At 48.0% G+C, this 19,414-nt stretch overlaps 1 protein-coding gene across 2 annotated transcripts in view; it reads right to left on the reverse strand.

Annotated features, from left to right (window-relative positions):
- The window catches only part of GNL3L (G protein nucleolar 3 like), a 39,606-nt gene extending 20,847 nt beyond the window's left edge, over positions 1–18,759 (reverse strand). The window contains exons 1-7 of one of the 2 annotated variants that reach the window (XM_062182987.1): positions 18,652–18,759; positions 16,553–16,682; positions 4,661–4,701; positions 2,730–2,837; positions 2,004–2,120; positions 1,280–1,363; positions 629–764 (exon numbers count right to left, since the gene is read on the reverse strand). In XM_062182987.1, coding sequence (XP_062038971.1) covers positions 629–764; positions 1,280–1,363; positions 2,004–2,120; positions 2,730–2,837; positions 4,661–4,701; positions 16,553–16,571 — 505 coding nt within the window. In that variant the 5' untranslated portion in view covers positions 16,572–16,682; positions 18,652–18,759. The remainder of the gene's footprint in view (positions 1–628; positions 765–1,279; positions 1,364–2,003; positions 2,121–2,729; positions 2,838–4,660; positions 4,702–16,552; positions 16,683–18,651) is intronic. The other variant, XM_062182988.1, reaches the window with a different exon arrangement.
- Between the last annotated feature and the right edge of the window lie 655 nt (positions 18,760–19,414).

The following is a 19,414-nucleotide window of genomic DNA, read 5'->3' on the forward strand; positions in this document are numbered from 1 at the left end:
TCCTAGCTCCTGACTTCAGCCTAGTTCAGCCGCAGCTGTTGCGGGCATTTGGGGAGTGAACCAGCAGATGGAAGATACCTGTCTCTCCCTCTTTCTCTGTTGTTCTTTCAAATAAACAAATAAATCTTTTTAAAAAATCCTGTGAGATTAGGACACTGATGGCCCATTATACCACTTGAGAAATGGGAGTTCTCAGAGGTGATATGACTTGTCCAATACCTCAGTGAACACAGGTGGCCAGGTAGGACAAGACCCAGATCTCAGTGAATCCTGTGAGTGCCTCCTGGACACATGTGCCCTTCCGCCCATCTTTGGGAACCAGCTTAGGGAGAGAGGAGCTCTCCAAGGTTGTGCAGTCACAGAAAAAGCTCAAAATGTCAAGAACAGGGAACTAAAAGGCAGACAGCCTTTGCCCCTTGACTCTGCTCCCACCTGGTATTACACACTGTGCACATGGGCATGTGGACTTTCAGACAACATTCCTGGCTCTGAAAAACTAGAACAAGAATTCTTATCTTACATGACTATTATGAGTGCCACTGAGTTGCTGGGTTGCAGTGTGTGATTCAAGTTAGCCTTCAAGAAGGCTTGGTCCGTTTCCTGCCTTACCCAGTTCTGGCACACCTACCAATCTTGTTCAAGACCAGGACCAGCTTCTTATTGCCTTCTGCCTGCAGGACAGCCTCCTCCATTTGGAAACAACGGCAGCCCAAAGGGTCTCTGGCATCCAGCACTTCCAGGATCACATCAGAATATTCCACCACCTGTAGTGCAGAAGACAGAGAAATCAAAAGCAGGAAAGCACACAAGGGTATAGTCACATAGGACTGTGAAAGAAAAGGTTTCCATATCAGGCAAAAACAAACCAAAACAGAGAGGAAATGGGAACTGATTGTGGCCTTCCCCAAAGGACCTTAAGAACTGGATCCCCAGGGCCAGCATTGTACCATAACAGGTAAAGCTGCCACCTCTCATCCCACATGGGCACCAGTTCAAGAACTGGCTGCCCCACTTCAAATCCAGCTGCCTGCTAATGTGCCTGGGAAAGCAGCGGAAGATGGTCCAAGTGCCTGGGTCCCTACAGTCCCTACACCCACACGGGAGATCCAGAAGAAGCTCTTGACTCCTGGCTTTGGCCTGTCCCAGCCTCAGTTGTTGAGGCCATTTGGGAAGTAACCAGCAGAAGGAAAGATGATTCTCTCTCTCTTACATCCCCTATGTAATTCTTTCAAATAAATAAATAAATCAAAAAAAAAAAGAAAGAACTGGATCACAATACCTTACGGAACTCCTTGTAATAAGCCTTCCTCGTAGCCTCATCATCCAGCTGAGGAAACATATTTAATTCCTGCAAAACTTCTTCCTAACAGAAGGGAAAAAAAGGAGAATGGTCCAAGGGAGGAGAAGGGAGGGCAGGGCTTTGGAAACCACAAGATGCCATGGAAGTCATGTGAGTCTCAGTCCATTGCAAGGTTACTCTGACCAACCAACAAAGCTGGGAGCTGGAAGAGGAATGGACAGACCCACATGGCGCACATCTGCCTATGTGTGTGTTGAGCACCAGCTGCAGAGCTGAGCACGCACAGGGGTGAAAAGGGAAGTGCAAGTGAGAAAAACAACCTATGCAGGACATGAGATGGGGGCAAACTATGTCTGGGGTGGCAAGTGTATGACAAGAATATACAGAAAGGCATCAAGGAGCCCTAGAAGATGAAATCTTCTCATATATGCTTGTGGGTCTCTCAATCTTCCCTTCACACTCTCACTCCCTCTCTCTTCATCCCGTCCCCTAGTCACACCTCTCCAGACCCCTGACCCAACCACCATTTTCAGTCTTTAGGTTCAAGCTCCTCTAAAAAATCAGCCAGTCCCAAGTGTTCTGTTATAGTAACAGAAAACAGTCTAACACACCTTTCCTCTTTCCCTGTCACAGAACAGCAGCCAGAGTTGTTTATGAGTAAAGCCACACCAGTCCTACGCAGACGCAAGGGTTGCTCTCTTACCTTGCGCTCAAACTCCTCCTGTCGTTTCAGGACGTCCTGGCAGTAGCTCTCCATGGTCCTGTGTCTGCGTCTCTCCTGCTCCCGGGCAGCCTGCTGCTTCTCCCTCATCTCTTCCACCTAACAAGTGAACACACATTAAGGCTGCAGCTGACTGGGTCTGCAGCCTGCAAGACAGGTGGCACTCGGAGGAAACACGATGACATGGCAGAGGTGTGAGGTGCAGGGGTTCAAGGACAGGGAAGGCATGACAGCAGAAAACAGGGTCTGAGACAAAGAAAGAGGGAGGAAGGGAAGGAAAGAGTGGTAGAGAAAATAAACAAGCTATGTGAAGCAGAGAGAGAATGCAGTCTAGGCAGAGGAGGAAACAGGCCAAAGTCCTGGGAAGCACTCTCACTTAAAGAGCAAGAAAGAGTAGCATAAGAGGTCAAAGAGGAAGGAGGGAGATGATGAGCAAGGCCGTTGGAGGGCTTTAAGGACAGCATGGTCTTAAATGCTAAGAATTCCACTGCAGTGGAAGCATAAGGCAGACAGCAATGGTCTGGCAGGGAGAGGCAGAGGAGCAAATGGCGACACTACATCCAGTACCCAGGTACCCTCCTTCTCTTCTCCCTTCCACAAACAGTCTCGAGAACCCTAACAAGTCCACCCTTTGTCCTTCCACCCAACACTTCCAGAGATCTGGCATTCAAGCCCAGCCCTCCCTCTCCTCCAAGGAAGAGAGCTTACTCTTTTCTTCTTTAATTCAGCTTCACGACTGGCGTGATCATTGGAGCGAACAAACTGGGAGGCAGAAGACACTTCGTGGGTTGCTTTCTTACCACTGCGCTTTGCAGGCTGGTGGACATACAAGAGAAAAGAAATAAAACAGAGCTGATGAACCTATGGACATCAGCCCACCCCCAGAGAAGCAGAGGCTAAAGCAGCTCAGATCAGTGTAGTTGTTGGGGAAGAAATAGAGGTAAGGAGTAGGCTACAAGGGCTCTGTTCCCAGAAATCTGCCCATCTGGTTGCTAGAAGATCTTCCTTCTCCCAGCCAGTCACAGACTAACTAAAGAACTCCAGGTAAGTAGTAGGGGTAGGCAGAAAAGTAGCTGGGAAAGTTTCCCAAGGCCAATGGAAAAACTGTCTGGACAAGTCATTATCAAACTGGGAGCAGCAGCAGCTGAGAACTTGTCAGAAATACACATTATGAGATATGCCACATCTACTGAATCAGAAACTCTGGGATGGGGGCAGCTATATGTTCTAAGCAGCACTGCAGGTGATTCTGGAGGATGGGTTAAAGCTGGGGAAGTATGGGATTGGCGCTGTGGCATAGCAGGTAAAGCCAGCCGCCTGCAGTGCCAGCATCCCATATGGGCGCTGGTTAGAGTCCAGCTCTCTGATAATGCACCTGGGAAAGCGGCAGAGGCTGGCCCAAGTCCTTAGGCCCCTGCCCCCACAGGGGAGACCTAGAAGAAGCTCCTGGCTCCTGGCTTCCGCCTGGCCCAGCCACAGCAGTGACAGCTATTTGGGGAGTGAACCAGTGGATGGCATCTCTCGCTCTCTCACTCCACCCACCCCTGTACCTCTGACTTTCAAGTAAATAAATAAAATCCTTAAAAAAAAGTTGAGGAGGGGGCCAGCACTGTGGCACAGCAGATTAAAGCCCTGGTCTGCAGTGCCAGCATCCCTTGCGGGTGCCGGTTCGAGTCCCAGCTGATCCACTCCTGATCCAGCTCTCTGCTATAGCCTGGGAAGGCAGTAGAAGATGGCCCAGGTCCTTGAGCCCCTGCAGCCGCATGGGAGACCCAGAAGATGATCCTGGCTTCAGATTAGAGCAGCTCTGGCTATTGCAGACTAAGAAGTGAACAAGCGAATAGAAGACCTTTCTCTCTCTCTCTCTCTCTGCCTCTCTGTAACTTTGCCTCTCAAATAAATAAATAAATCCTTTTTAAAAAAATGTGGGGAAGTTTTATCCATACTAACATCCAGGAACCCAAGCCTTCTCTGGGCCATACCTACTTCTCACCACTTTAGCCCAAGCCTTCCTTTCTCACATCTTTCCCAACAGGACCAAGGTACCCAGGAACTGGGGCAAAGACGATGCTTTCACCACCCCCTCCGCCTTCATAAGAAGTAGGCACTTGGCAATCAGACTCAAGTCCCAGCTGTGTTACCTGGAACCAACGAACTTTCACTGAGATTTAGTTCCTTCATCTAAAAAATGGGGATAGATGGGCATTCGGCACAGCAGTTAAGATGTCACTTGGAATGCCTGCATCCCATACCTGGGATCAAGTCCTGGCTCCACTGGATTCTAGCTTCCTGCTAATGTGTACCCTGCCACCCAAGTGGGAGTCCCAGATTGAGTTCCAGTCTCCTGGCTGTGGTCTGGTCCACCCCAGCCACTGCAGGCATTCAGGGAGTGAACCACAACACACTAGGGCTCTCTCTCTCTCTAATTATAAATAAATTTTTAAATGGGGATGATGATAATCCCAATTGAAGCAAATCAAACCCAAAGCAGCATATGACTTGTGGTGGGAACTTAGTGAATGGTGCCGATTCTCTGCTGCAGCCACCCAGAGAAGGGGCAAGCCAGTTACACTGACTCTGACGTGCTCTGCCTTACCCCCCCAGTGGGCACACCTCACCTGAGGGTAGAGCCAGCTTACCTTCTTGCAGCCTTTGGAACCTTTACCTGGCTTTTTATTTTCTGCAAAAGAAAGGAAAGAGCCATCATCTACCTACCCAACATTTATTGATACCTAAATCAATGCCAGGCCACTCTGAGAACCTAGGAAACCTCAGACACTACGTCTGTCTAGATGCAGACAAGGCAGAGAACCAGATGGAAACACTGGTATGAGAAGAAGTACTGATTATGTTTGGAGCAAACTCCAACAATTCTTAAGGCAGTTCTGTGAAGAGTGACCTGAATATGTGCTTGTGACTCCTCTTTCCTTGCCAACTTCCCACTGGGGGCAAGTCAGTAAATTCAGTCCCAGGGGACGTAAGGGAACTGGAATCATGAGAAAGTACTCAGAGGAGTCCCAACACCTAAGCCTGGGTAAATGCCCTCAGCATGTGGGGAAAGAACTGCCCCTTCCTGGTGACCATGCTAAAGCCATTGCCTCTAAAGGAACTTGACTACTCAGCTAAATTGTTGTGTCTCCTGCACAGGAGGAGCAGAAAGCAGCTGCATGTCCAGTTACGCCTTGTAAAGCCCAGGAACGTAACAGGCCTCTCCCAATTTCAATGAGAAGTTTTTGGGGAAAGAATGGCTTTGTTTTTTTAATTCTCACCACCTTCAAAGGGAGCTAAAGGAATTCCGAGAGAGAGAAGAGGCCCTGGAAGGTCAGGATATATACAAACAAGTATGTGAGCGGCTTGAGATTACCAGAGAACCAGCTCCACAATCACCTCAGGCGGTTCACACTGAAGCAAAGTTAATGTAGGAGACAGAATTTAAATGCTACTGCAAAGCCTTCAGGAAAGTCAAGAAGATACTTAAAGGGAATTATGTGAGAAAAAAAGAAGATTCCATACATGTAGTGAAAAACACAAGAGATGTAACCATCAAATTAATAAGCTAGAAGACAAAGAGAGGAGCTTACTTAGCACACACACAAAAAAGAAAACAGAACACAAAAAAGGAATGGGGATAGGCATTTGACACAGCAGTTAAGACACCTCTTGGTATATCTGCATCCTCATGGGAGTGCCTCAAGTCCCAACTCTTCCACCCCCAATCCAGCTTCTTTCTACTGCACATCCAGGCAGGCAGCAGTGATGAATCAAGTACTTGGGTCCCTCCCACCCATGTGGAAGACCCAGATTGAGTTCCAGAACACCTGGCTTCAGCCTGGCCCAGCCCTGGCTGTTGCAAGCATTTGGGAAATGGGCCAGTAGATGGAAGATCTCTTTCAGTCACTGTCTCTCTGTCTCTCTGCCTTTCAAATAAAATGAAAATAAAAGAAATGGAAACTGAGAGAAAATTTTCAAATATATATATATAAAACGGACCCACGAGAACTAATATCTAAATAACAGGAATTTATAAAAAAAAAAGGCCCCAAGTGAGAAGCAATACTTTTATTAAACAACAGATGAAAGTTCCTCAAACTGATGAAATTTCTGAACTCCAAGAATAAAGAAAAACCTTATAAGCTTCCAAGCAGGAATTTCTAAAAAACAAGAACGAGGCAGACAGCCTTCTCAAACCTGTAACTCTACACACTTGAGACAAAAGAAAAGCAATTATAAGACTCCAAGAAAAGGAACTGTGTTCCAAGCCAAGTTCCTCTACCTTGCAAATAGATCACTCTTATGTGAAGATGAAATAAAGACATTTTCAGATGTGCAAAGAATATTACCTGCACTTCCTTTCTGGTAAAACGCCTAGTAAAAATCAAAATTAAATCAGAATAACCATTTCAAGCTAAAGAAAACAACTGGTGGCAGGCAGAAAATCTATTAAATTTATTAAAAGAAAACTGGGGCAGGTGTTTGCCCTAGAGGTTTAGGTCACCAGTTGGGATGCCTGTATCCCATACCAGAGTAACTGGATTCAATTCCCAGCTCTGCACCTGACTCCAGCTTCCTGCTAATGAAGACCCTAGGAAGCAATGGTGATACTTCAAGTGACCAAGTTCCTGCCACCCATGTGAGAGACCTTCATTGAATTCTCAGTTCCTAGCTTCAGTCAAAGATGAGGAGCAATTGCAGGCTTTGGGGAGCATACCAGAAAATGGAAGCTTCCTTTCTCTCTCAAACAAATAAAGCATTAAAACAGAAAGCTGGGAATGTGGCTAAGCACTGTAACACATACTAAGAAAGGACCATAGAGGCTCGTGTTGTGGTGCAGCAGTTTAACCCACCACCTGCGATGCCAGCAACCCATAGGAGTACCTGTTCAAGTCCCAGCTGTTCCATCCCGATCCAGATCCCTGCTAATTCACCTGGGAAAGGCAGCAGAAGATGTTCCAAATCTTTGGGCCCTGCTACTCACATGGAGACTCCTGGCATCAGCCTGGCCCAGCCCTGGCAATTGCAGCCATTTGGGGAGTGAACCAGCAGAATGGAAAATCTCTCAATTTCTAACTCTTTAAAATAAATAACATTTAAAATAATAAGGGAGGGGCCGGCGCTGTGGCATAGTGGGTAAAGCTGCCGCCTGCAGTGCCGGCATCCCATATGGGCGCCCGTTCAAGTCCCGGCTGCTCCACTTCCGATCCCGCTCTCTGCTGTGGCCTGGGAAAGCAGAAGATGGTCCAAGTCCTTGGGTCCCTGCACCCACGTGGGAGATCTGAAGGAAGCTCCTGGCTCCTGGCTTCGGATCGACCCAGCTCCAGCCGTAGTGGCCAATTGGGGAGTGAACCAGTGGATGGAAGACTTTCTCTCTCTCTCTCTCTCTCTCTCTCTCTCTCTCTCTGCCTCTTCTTCTCTATGTAATTCTGACTTTCAAATAAAATAAATAATAATTCTTTAAAAAATAAACAAATAAGGGGAAACAAATAATACATACAAAATAAACTGGTGAGACAGGCATTTAACATAGCAGTTAAGATGCATCCCACATTGGAGTACCTAGGTTCAAGCTCTGCCTCTGCTCCCAATTCCAGCTTCCTGCTAACGTGCACCCTGGGAGGCAGCACATGATGGCTCAAGTGGCTCAAGTGACCTACATGGGAGACCCAGCCTGAGTTCCTGGCTTCTGGTTTCAGCCTGGCCTACCCCCCAGGTGTTGCAGACATTTGAAGTATGAACCAGCAAATGGGAAATCTCTTCCTGCCTCTATGTGTCTCGTTTCTTTCAAAATAATTTTTAAAAATTAAAATAAGATGGTAGAAAGTTTATCAGGCACTTGTTACCATACCAAAGGTGAATATGTCCAATTTCTCTGTTTAAAAAAAAAACAGATTCCCACCCCCCCCCCCCGCCCCCCCCGAGTCTTGTTTCTGACAAAGTACTCATGTTGCAACAAAAAAGAATGTGAGGTTTGGAATGAACCAGGTCTGGCCATTTTACTCAACAATTTCCATCTGCTTAACTTCCCTGGAAACTAAGTGCCTGCACTGGATACAAGCACACGATGAAAGAAAATATATTAGTTAGAAAGGGGAAAAGCATCTATTTCAGAGGGAAGAAGCTAAGGGGAAGGAGGGAGGGGGAAGAAGGGAAGGGTGTAGTTAGTCATCATTTAACAGCTTTTTGACTGCTCTCAAAGAAAACAGTTACCCTTTGTAGCTGGCAGACCTACGTTCTAATTCTGGTTCAGCAACTACATAGCTACAAGACCTTGAAGAATTATTTGAAACCTGTCTCAGTGGGGCTGGTGCCATGGCATAGTTAAAGCCATCACCTGCAGTGCTGGCATCCCATAAGGGCACCAATTTGAGTACTGGTTGCTCTACTTCTGATCTAGTGCCCTGCTAAATGCGTCTGGGAAAGCAGCAGAAGATGACCCAAACCCTTGGGCCCCTGCACCCACAGGGACGCTCAAGAGCTCCTGGCTTCGGACCAGGCCAGCTCCAGCTGTTATAGTCATTTTGGGGGAGTGAACTATCAGATGGAAGACTCTCCTCTCTCTCTCTCTCTAACTCTTTCAAATAAATAAATAAATCCTAAAAAAAAACCTCTTTCAGCATCAATATCTGCATCTACCATCATCATCTAGCCAGGGGTGTGGAACATCTGGACTGAAGGCTGTATAAGGCTTATGAAATCATTTGGCCTGGCCCTGCTAATGCAACTACAGGTGGAACCTGAAATTCAATAAATCTAAAGCAGGCTAATTTTTAAGTTAATAATTCTTTAAAATATTTATTTGTTTATTTGAAAGGCAAACTTAGAAAGAGGCGGAGGCAGGGAGACAGAGAGACGTCTTCCATCCGCTGGTTCACTTCCCAGATGGCCACAACAGCCGTAGCTTGGCAGATATTGAGCCTGGAGCTTTTTCCTGGTCTCCCACGTGGGTGCAGGGGCCTAAAGACTTGAGCCATCTTCTACTGCTTTCCCAGGCCATAGCAGAGAGCTGGATCAGAAGTGGAGCAGCCAGGACTCGAACTGGCTCCCATATGAGATGTCAGCACTGCAGGCGGTGGTTTTACCCACTATATCACAGCACCAGCCCCAGTTGATAATTTTTAGAATTATTTATTTGAAAGAGTTACAGAGAGGGAATGCAGAGAGAGCGAGGGCTCTTCCATCTACTGGTTCACACACTGGTTCTGGCAGCAATGGCCAGAGCTGGGCTAGGACAAAGCCAGGGGTCAGGAACCAGGAGCTTCCACCAGGTCTCTCACGTAGCTGTCCGGGGCCTAAACACTTGGGGCCATCTTCCACTGCCTTTGCCAGGCCATTAGCAGGGAGCTGGATCAGATGTGGAGCAGCCAGGCATGAACCTAAGGCTGCAGCTTGACCAGCTACACCACAACGCCAGCCCCTAAGCTGATAATTTGTACGGCCCATGAATGATGCTATGAATATCCAAATGGTCCTCGGCAAAAAAAAAAAAAAAAAAAAACCTTGCCATCCCTGAGCCTGAAACAACTAACTCTCACATCAATACCCAAAGATTTCTCTCCATTCATTCATCCTTCATCCCTTGTCCCTGTACACCCACCAATGCACTTACTTCATCCTTCTACTCTTCCCCCTGCCCCTACATCAAACATCCCACCAGGCCCTCAGAAAACACCCACTTGGGTGACCAGCACTCCCCTAATTTATCAACCTCTCCCCTGAAAACAATTCCCCAATCTACTGCCTTGAGACTTGGCTCTCCCAAAGACAATGCCTCACTTGCAGGCCTCACAAAGGTGGTTGTAGACTCCCACATTCTATATCTGAGTGTCTGGGTTCAAGTCTTGGCTCTGCTCCCGATTTCAATTCCTGCTAATGCACACCCTGAGAGGCAGGTGATAGCTCAAGTACTTGGGTCCCTGCCACTCACAGAGACCCAGATTGAGTTCCCAGCTCCCAGCTTCAGTTTGGCCCAGCCCTAGCTGTTGCAAGTGCTTGCGACTGATCAGCAATTGGGAGACCTCTGTCACTGTCTTTCAAATAAATAAGTTTTTTGAAGTTTTTTTTAAAAGATTTATTTATTTGAAATGCAGAATTACAGAGAAGGAGAAGACACAGACAGAAAGATCTTCCATCTGCTGGTTCACTCCCCAAATGACTGCAACAGTCAAGACTGGGCCAAGCCAAAGCCAGAAGCCAGGAGCCTCATCCAGATAGTTCATGTGGGTGTAGGAGCCCAAAAACTTGGACCATCTTCCACTGCTTTCCCAGGTGCATTAGCAGAGAGCTGCTTCAGAAATGGAGTAGCCAGGACTTGAACTGGTGCCCATAAGGGATGCCAGTGCCACAGGTGGCATCTTTACCTGCTATGCCAACATTGGCCCCTAAAGTTGTTCTTTTCTCTGGAACATACTTGGGGCCAGCAGGTAGAGGAGGTAGGTATTCTCCAACTGAGACTATTTCTCTCCCATTAAAAAGTAGGAAAAAAGGGTCAGCGCTGTGGCGTACTGGGTTAAGCCACTGTCTGCAGTGCCAGCATCCTATATGGGTGCCAGTTTGCGTGCCGGCTGCTCCACTTTCAATCCAGCTCCCTGCTAATGCACCTGGGAAAGCTGCAGAAGATGGCCCCTGCACCCATGTGGGAGACCCAGATGAAGCTCCTGGCTCCTAGGTTCAACCTGGCCCAGCCCTGGCCGGTGTGGCCGTTTGGGGAGTGAACCAACAGATGGAAGATCTTTCTTTCTACCTCTCTCTTTCCCTCTTTCAAATAAATAAATAAATCTTTTAAGAAAAAGAAAGGAAAAAAAAACTGGGAAAATTATTTTAAGTAAAACCCTCCTCTTTTGAGGCCCCCACCACACATCTATGCCTGTTGTACATGTATAAATCACTTTTCCTCATTTATTCAAGCAACTGGCTCAGAGGTTTACTTTTAAAAAAAAGATTTATTTATTTATTTATTTATTTATTTAAAAAGCAGAATCACAGAGAGGCAGAGGCAGAGAGAGAGAGAAAGAGGTTTTCCATCCACTGGTTTATACCCCAAATGGCTGCAATGGCCGGAGCTGTGCCAATCCGAAGCCAGGAGCCAGGAGCTTCCTCCGGGTCTCCCACGTGGGTGCAAGGGCCCAAGGACTCGGGCCATCCTCCATTGCTTTCCCAGGCCACAGCAGAGAGCTGGATGGGAAGTGGAGCAGCCAGGACTCGAACTGGTACCCATATGGGATGCCGGGACTGCAGGCAGTAGCTTCGCCTGCCACGCCACAGTACTGGCCCCTCTAAGGTTTACTTTCTTCTTTTTTTTAAAAAAAGATTTTATTTTATAGAGGTTTACTTTCAACCTAACTCTGGCCATCACCAGACTGGATGACTTTGGAGATCATTGGACAACGTTTCCAACAACCTATGCTTCTCACTTCCTTGACATTAGGATCTACACTCCATCTAGACCACCCACCCATTCCTATGGCTACACCTGGTGGCATCACCTCTGAATACTATCTGAAAGCAGTCTCAGAACCCCCTCTCCTATCTTCAGTTGTCTAACATCCTAGAAACGTGAACCATCTGCTATGTTCCTCATTCATCAACCACCATGCTCTCCCCACTGTCTGGCTAATATTCCACAGTCTGGCATTATAATTGTGCTCTTGTAGAGCCACATTCCCCTTGCTCCTCCTTGCTCTGAAGGATGAAGATGGCCCAAGTACTTTGGCCCCCACCACACATGTGGGAGACCCAGACAGTTCCTGGCTCCAGACTTTGACCTGGCCCAGATCTGGCTCTTGTGCCATTTGAGAAATGAACCAGCGGATGAAAGACCTCTCACTCTGTATCATTCTTTCAAAAAAAAATAAATGATTAAATATTTGCAGAAAAACTGAATTTAAAATGTCACTACATTTAAAATATTTATAGGGGCCGGCTCCGTGGTACAGTGGGTTAATCCTACGCCTGCGGCGCCGGCATATCATATGGGTGCTAGTTCTAGTCCTGGCTGCCCCTCTTCCAATCCAGCTCTCCGCTGTGGCCTGGGAAAGCAGCAGAAGATGGCCCAAGTGCTTGGGCCCCTGCACCCACATGGGAGACCGAGAGGAGGCACCTGGCTCCTGGCTTCGGATCAGCGCAGCTCTGGCCATTGTGGCCATCTGGGGAGTGAATCAACGGAAGACCTTTCTCTCTGTCTTTACCTCTCACTGTCTGTAACTCTAGCCCTCAAATAAATAAATAAAATCTTTAATAAATAAATATGTATAAACATATCACATATTCTTTCCCAAATATTCTTAATTCTTCCCATCTTCTCCTATAAAAAGTAACATACTACAGTCCTGTCAGCAACTTGCTTTTCTCACTTAACAAACCTTGAAGACCTTTCCCTCTAATATTCTTTCCATAAAATAGTTTACCCATAATCTTTCCATACAATACTTCCTCATTTTTTTTTTGGACAGGCAGAGTGGATAGTGAGAGAGAGAGACAGAGAGAAAGGTCTTCCTTTTTGCCATTGGTTCACCCTCCAATGGCCGCTGTGGCCGGCACATCGCGCTGATCCGAAGCCAGGAGCCAGGTGCTTCTCCCAGTCTCCCATGCGGGTGCAGGGCCCAAGGACTTGGGCCATCCTCCACTGCCTTCCCGGGCCATAGCAGAGAGCTGGCCTGGAAGAGGGGGCAACCAGGATAGAATCCGGCACCCCAAATGGGACTAGAACCCGGTGTGCCGGCACCGCAAAGCGGAGGATTAGCCTGTTAAGCCACGGCGCCGGCACTTCCTCATTTTTTAAACTGAAAGAATTCTTATTCATGCTTATGATGGTAGGAAAATGGAGTTAAAATATACGTTTATTGTAATAGGTCCAAAAAGTTTGAAATCCAGGGCCGGTGCTGTGGCACAGCAGGTGAAGCTGCCACCTGCATTCCATATGGGTGCAGGTTTGAGCCCCAGCTGTGCCACTTCTGATCCAGCTTCCTGCTAACACGCCTAAGAAACCAGTGAAAGAGGGTCCAAGTCCTTGGGCTACTGCACCCACATGGGAGACCTGGATGAAGCCCCTGCCTCCTGGCTTTGGCCTGGCTCAGCCCTAGCCACTACAGCCATTTGGGGGGGGGGGGCAGTAGATGGAAGATCTCTCTCTCTCTCTCTCTCTCTCTCTCTCTCTGCCTCTTCTGTATAACTCTGGCTTTCAAATAAAAATTTTTTTTAAGTTTGAAATCCCAGGGTACAAGGAATCTACCAAAGGGTCATGGAAAATGCATATTATGAAAAAACTATGCCTGGATTTCAACATTTTTACACCATAATAAACTTATCTTTTAATTCCATTTTCTAGAAATGTTTTGAAGTACCCTCCTATATCCTACTTTAACCAGTTTATTATTGTCTTTTTTATCATCAGCATATGATCATCCAGCATCATATGTTCCTGAGTAAGTATAATTAATTTTGTTCATTTTTCTTGTTTTACTTATAAAAGTGATTACCTGCTTTTACTATTAAATAGTATGACTCTTGATGAAATTTCTTATGATTGCATAAAGAAAATGTTTGGCTTTTACCAAGCCCCTAATAGGCAGGGCCATCATTCATACAGAATCTGGAACCACTAGGTTGTGCCATTCTCACCCAGGCTACCCAATGTGCTAGCCAAATAAGATGATTTCCTATGTGGTCCATGGTAGGATAAAGGCAGGGAAATATGGAAATAGTTCTGCCCTCAGATCCTCACCTTTCTTTTGTACAGGAGGGAATGTGTATCCCATTTGCCTTCTCCTAGGCTGTAAATATGAGGGTAGAAGGAGGGGGGAATTAAGTCAGCTCTACTGACTTAGATACTCTAGTGCCTGGCACACAGTAAGTATGAAAATTAATAAAACTTGTCTGGTCATGCTGGGCCCTTGGGACACAATGATGAATACAAAGTAGGCGAGAAATTCACAGGCTAGCGGAGGAGAGAGACCCAATCACGCTGTGTCAGTAGCCTCGGACCCTGGGGGTGCACAGACTGGAAACCCAGGAAGGAAGTGGACAAGGAGAGATTCCCTGAGGAAGTGATGTATAAAGTTGAAATCTGAAAAATTAGCAACAAGTATCCAGCTGAAGAATGAAGCGGACAGGAGGAAGAGTCCTGAAGGCAAAAAAAGACAGTCATTTTTCCACTTGGTCTGTTTTACAGGTAAGAAAAATCCAAAGTTCAAGATGGGTCAGATAACAGTTTGATCGCAGGAGAATATTAGCTTTTTCTGAGGGGCTCAATTCCAAATAGAAATGAAGAGTCTGACTTTTGTTTAACACTCATTTATAGGCCAGCGCCGTGGCTTAACAGGCTAATCCTCCGCTTTGCGGTGCCGGCACACCGGGTTCTAGTCCCAGTTGGGGAGCCGGATTCTAACCCGGTTGCCCCTCTTCCAGGCCAGCTGTGGCCCGGGAAGGCAGTGGAGGATGGCCCAAGTCCTTGGGCCCTGCACCCGCGTGGGAGACCAGGAGAAGCACCTGGCTCCTGGCTTCGGATCAGCACGATGCGCCGGCCGCAGCGGCCATTGGAGAGTGAACCAATGGCAAAAAGGAAGACCTTTCTCTCTGTCTCTCTCTCTCACTATCCACTCTGCCTGTCAAAAAAAAAAAAGACTCATTTATTTTATTTGAAAGTCAGAGTTTCAGAGAAAGGGAGAGACAGAGAGATCTTCCATCCACTGGTTCTGGTTAACTCCCCAAGTGGCCACAGCCAGGACAGACTCAAGCCAAAGCCAGGAGCAAGAAGCTTCATCTGGGTTTCCTACATGGGTGACAGGGACCCAAGCACTTGTTCCATCTTCTGCTGCTTTTCACAGGCACATCAGCAGGGAGCTGGATCAAAAGTGGATCAGCCAGGACTCAAACCAGTGTCCCTATGGGATGACGGCATCTCAGGTGGCAACTTTACCTGTTATACCACAATGCTAGCCCCAAGTCTGACTTTTTAAAGCCAATATTTATACTTCCAGAGCACTTATTATGTGTCAGACAGGGTTTCTAAGTATTTTTTTTTACCTCTTTTAACTTGTTAAATCCTCACAACACTGCTATTAGGTGGATACTATGATTACCTCAGCTTTATAGATAAAGAGGCTGGACTTAAACAACTTGCCTGAGGCCCCATAAATTATAAGGCAGATTGCTGAGATTCAAACCCTATTTGGCTCCAGTCCCTACTTTTAACCACAGGTACAACTTACAGTACCAAGGTAAAGGTGCAACTTATAAATAAAAATGTTAGGGGGCTGGCATTGTGGCATAGTGGGTTAGACCTTCACCTGCGATACCAGCATCCCATATGGGTGCTGGTTTGATTCTCAGCTGCTCCACTTCCAACCCAGCTCCCTGCTAATGCACCTGGGAAAGCATAAGATGGTTCAAGTGCTTGGGACCCTGCACCCATATGGAAGACCGGAACAAACTCCTGCCTTCTGGCTTCAACGCAGCCCAGACCTGGCTGTTGTGGCCATCTGAGGAGTAAACCAACACGTGGAAGACCTCTCTTTGCCTCTCTCTCTTTCTCTGTAACTCCGCCTTTCAAATAAATAAATAAATATTTTTAAAAGTGCTAGGGTGGGGCCAGTGCTGTGGCGCAGCAGGTTAATGCCCTGGCCTGAAGCACCAGCATCCCATGTGGGTGCCGGTTGGAGACCCGGCTGTTCCACTTCCTGTCCAGCTCTCTGCTGTGGCCCAGGAAAGAAGTGGAAGATGGCCCAAGTCCTTGGGCCCCCGCACCCATGTGGGAGACCCAGAGGAAGCTCCTGGTTCCTGGCTTCGGATGGGCACAGCTCTGGCCGTTGCGGCCAATTGGGGATGGAAGATCTCTCTCTCTCTCTCTCTCTCTCTCTCTCTGTGTGTGTGTGTGTGTGTAACACTGACTTTCAAGTAAAATAAATAAATCTTTTTTAAAAAAGTGCTAGGGCATGTTAGGGTTATAGGCAGTACGATAGCAATTACTACTATTAGCCTCAGTCATTTAACCTTGCTTTCCTCATCTGTAAAATGGGCATGGGGGATAAAGATAAGTAAGGAGGAAAGCAATGATACGATAGGTAAAACATCCAGACTAAGTGATCTAGAACATACTAAACAATCTTTGAAAGTTGCTGCAAGGTGGCCGGCGCGGTGGCACAGTGGGTTACACTGGCACCTATAACACCAGCGTCCCATATGGGTGCCAGTTTGAGTCCTGGCTGCTCTGCTTTCAATCCAGCTCCCTACGAATGCACCTGGGAAAGCAGCGGAGGACAGCCCAAGAACCTGGGACCCTGCACCCCATGTGGGAGACAAGGATGGAGTTCCAGGCTCCTGGCTTCAGCCTGGCCCAGCTCTGGCCATTGCAGCCATTTGAAGAGTGAACCAGCAGGTGGAAGGTCTCTCCCTCTCTCTCCCCCCGACCCCCCTTTCCCTGTCCCTAACTCTGCCTTGCAAATAGATAAATCCTTTTTTTAAAAAAAAAAAGATGCTATGAAATACTATGAATATTTGATAAAAGCACAAGATGCAATGGGGCGGTAAAGGAAACTCACTGTGTCTAAATTTCATCATGGTTACCAGCTAGAAAGCAGGCAGGTTTCAGATCTGTCCTCTTTCTTCCTGCTAGAAGTGATTTGAAGACAGACGTGGAAATCACAATGCCACAGACCCTTTGCAAGATCCCTAAAGGAAAATAAAATATCAAAAAAGATGATGAAGAAGCCTTAACAATCACAGAAATGGGGAAAAGGGGCTATTCTAGAGCGAGTGCTTGAGCCTCTCTTTCTGGGTGGAGTCAGGGCCTCAACGTGTCAGACTGGATCCTTGGTCCTTAACCACCCGGCACCATGTATTTTATACCCTAGGTAAGAGAATAGTGCTAAACCCCTCCGCACCAAGCAGGAAGGGGCACGAAGCCTCATCTGTTCCTAGAGAAGATGACACTAGTATCTCTTTTCCCAAGTAGGGGGTCCTGGGTCTCAACTACCCTGGGAGAGAAGTGTCTATCTTAAGGAAAATGGGCCTCAAACAGGGCTTCTTAACTCTATGTCTATATAGACTGCTCAGTGCATAATCTTGGAGGAGGGGAAGAAAAATCTGTGCCTCCATGTGTGGCTTGGCTCTGGACCTTGGTAAGTGGGGTGAGGACTGCCACATGTTCCTCTACTCTAGGGTGGAGAGAACCTAGGGAAACTAGCACACTGGCTGTGGCATCTCTGCCACATGGGAGAGAAGCACAGGTCCCTATATTTCTAAATTAAACAGAGAGGAGTCCTGGGTCTCTCTACACTTGAAAGGGCTGTGGGGCAAGACTGATATACCTGATCCTACCATGAGGTGACATTAGGGCCAAAGAGTGAAACTGTGAAGCTTTGAGTAAGTGGGGTCAGCACCTTGCCTGCAAAAGTCTATTCTGGACTGTTCATGAGACATGGGCTGGGATGATCTGTGCATCTTTTATGTGGGTTGAAATCAACACGAACACAGAAGGAACTAGGGATCTGGTTCTCCCCATGGGAGGGGGACTGAGAGGCCAAAGTTCAAAGGATTGTCCCTTACTCTTGGGGGTGGGAATGTCTGTGATTTCATCCTAGGAGGACAGAAGCAGGTCTGATCTCCTCTACTTTGGTAAGGGGAGAGCCCAGATGCACCTCCCTGTGGACCATCAGTGATGGTGCTGCCTCTCCACATCACAGAGAAGGGGAGCTGCATCTCTCTGCTCCTGTGTAGTCTCTCCCATGCTATAGCTGATGATTATAAATCTTGGAGAGATGGTTCTGTGTCTTCCTCAAAAGAAAAGTAACAGCCTGGGCCCTGGTGGTGAGGGGAAGCCTCCAGGAGCAGATCTGCCTGTTTGTAGACTACAATCTGTTCTGTTTGCTATAGGCACTTTTGGGGTTGGGCCTTATACAAATTCATTAAAACATCATCTCTTTACAGGTTAAGGGTTGGGTCTACTCTCCACAAAGCCTAGGCGGAGGGGGAAGTCAGCGTGGTCACCGGCTGAGACCTGTGCCTCTAACCACTTCAGAGAGGGGTGATCTAAGGATTCCGCAGGAGGGAGGGTGGGGCTTCTGTCACTGAGTTATTCTTCGGGAGTGACGGAGATGCCAGGAGGTCTCTGAGTCTCTACACCAAGGAGGCTGCCTCCCTCTCTATATAGTAGACATTTCTGCACCCCTCTGAATTAGTGGGGTTGGGGAGGGCAAGAGGTGAGGGGAAATACATCATAGCATCTGTCCTGATGGAGAGGGAACCTAGAAGCGCATCGGTGTCTTAGTGCAGGAGGTCTGCACTGCTCAGCCTTGCCGCCTGTCTATATCAGAGGAATGCCGAGTGGAGCCCCAGTGTCCTGCGGGCCAGAGGGCGAAAGACGATCTTCCATACAAAATAAGGTCTGAGCGTCTCAACACGATGTGTCCGGAGTCTACATCTTTCTAGGCGGGGTGGAGCCTTGCCCCTTTACCAGCCGAGATGCCAGTTTGGCGCGTCTCCATGTGTACAGCAACCCCTGCCCTTTTTTAGGACCCTTCTACCCTGGAAGGGGGCCGGCTATTTACTTCTCTACTTCAGGCTAGCGGGCATCTCTGGATTCACTTCAGATAGAAAGGCCTTGTAGCCTTGCCGGGAAAAGAGAAGAGTAGTCTCTTACCTATACTTGCTGCCGGGGCCCGACAGACTGTAGCACACGGTTGGCGGAGGCGACAACGCTCATGCGGCACGACTCCGACTTCCGGATCCCACGCTCAGGACGCACGGCTCCGCCCTCTGTGCGTGGCTCCTCCCCTGTGTGCGTGTCTCCGCCCTCTGTGCGTCCTACGCGGGGGCGGAGCCTCGGATTGACGGCTCGCGCCCGCCGGTCCCTTCCTCACCCAGACGCCAGCCCCGCCTCCTGGCTGCTCCCTAAGGAAATAGCTGAGGGGGAAGGAGGAAGGTGGGCGAGTGGCGAGGGGAAGCGGCGGGTGACTTGTGGGGTCGTATATCGTACTTGTAAGACGGAAATCTTGTGTGCGAGCCGCTGTCTGGGATTGGATTTGGATATTTCCAAATCGTAGTGACCAAGCGATCACCCTGCCTGCCTCAGACGAGAGTGGGGGTTGGTGTCTTTGTCTGCCTGGAAGATGGCGACGGGCAGGGTGTGAGAAAATGGCCGCCCGGGTCACATGTCTGATGGAGTATTCTCCACATAAAGTGGATCCGTTAGCTGTTCCCAGCCCTGAGGCAGCTACTCCCTCTGCAGCAGCTGAGATTCATGGGCAGGCGCGACTCGAGTAGGAGCTGGAACGGTTGGCAGCCTCTCCCACCTGATCGCGCTCCCCTCTTCCTCCTTCCTGCCGTCGGTCCCGGAGCAGCATCTGCAGAAGGGAATGTGTTTGTCTCTGGAGCGGGGACACGTAAGGGATTCTGCAGAACTT

This window comes from Lepus europaeus, chromosome X, assembly GCF_033115175.1.
Source record: "Lepus europaeus isolate LE1 chromosome X, mLepTim1.pri, whole genome shotgun sequence".
Lineage (NCBI taxonomy): Eukaryota > Metazoa > Chordata > Mammalia > Lagomorpha > Leporidae > Lepus > Lepus europaeus.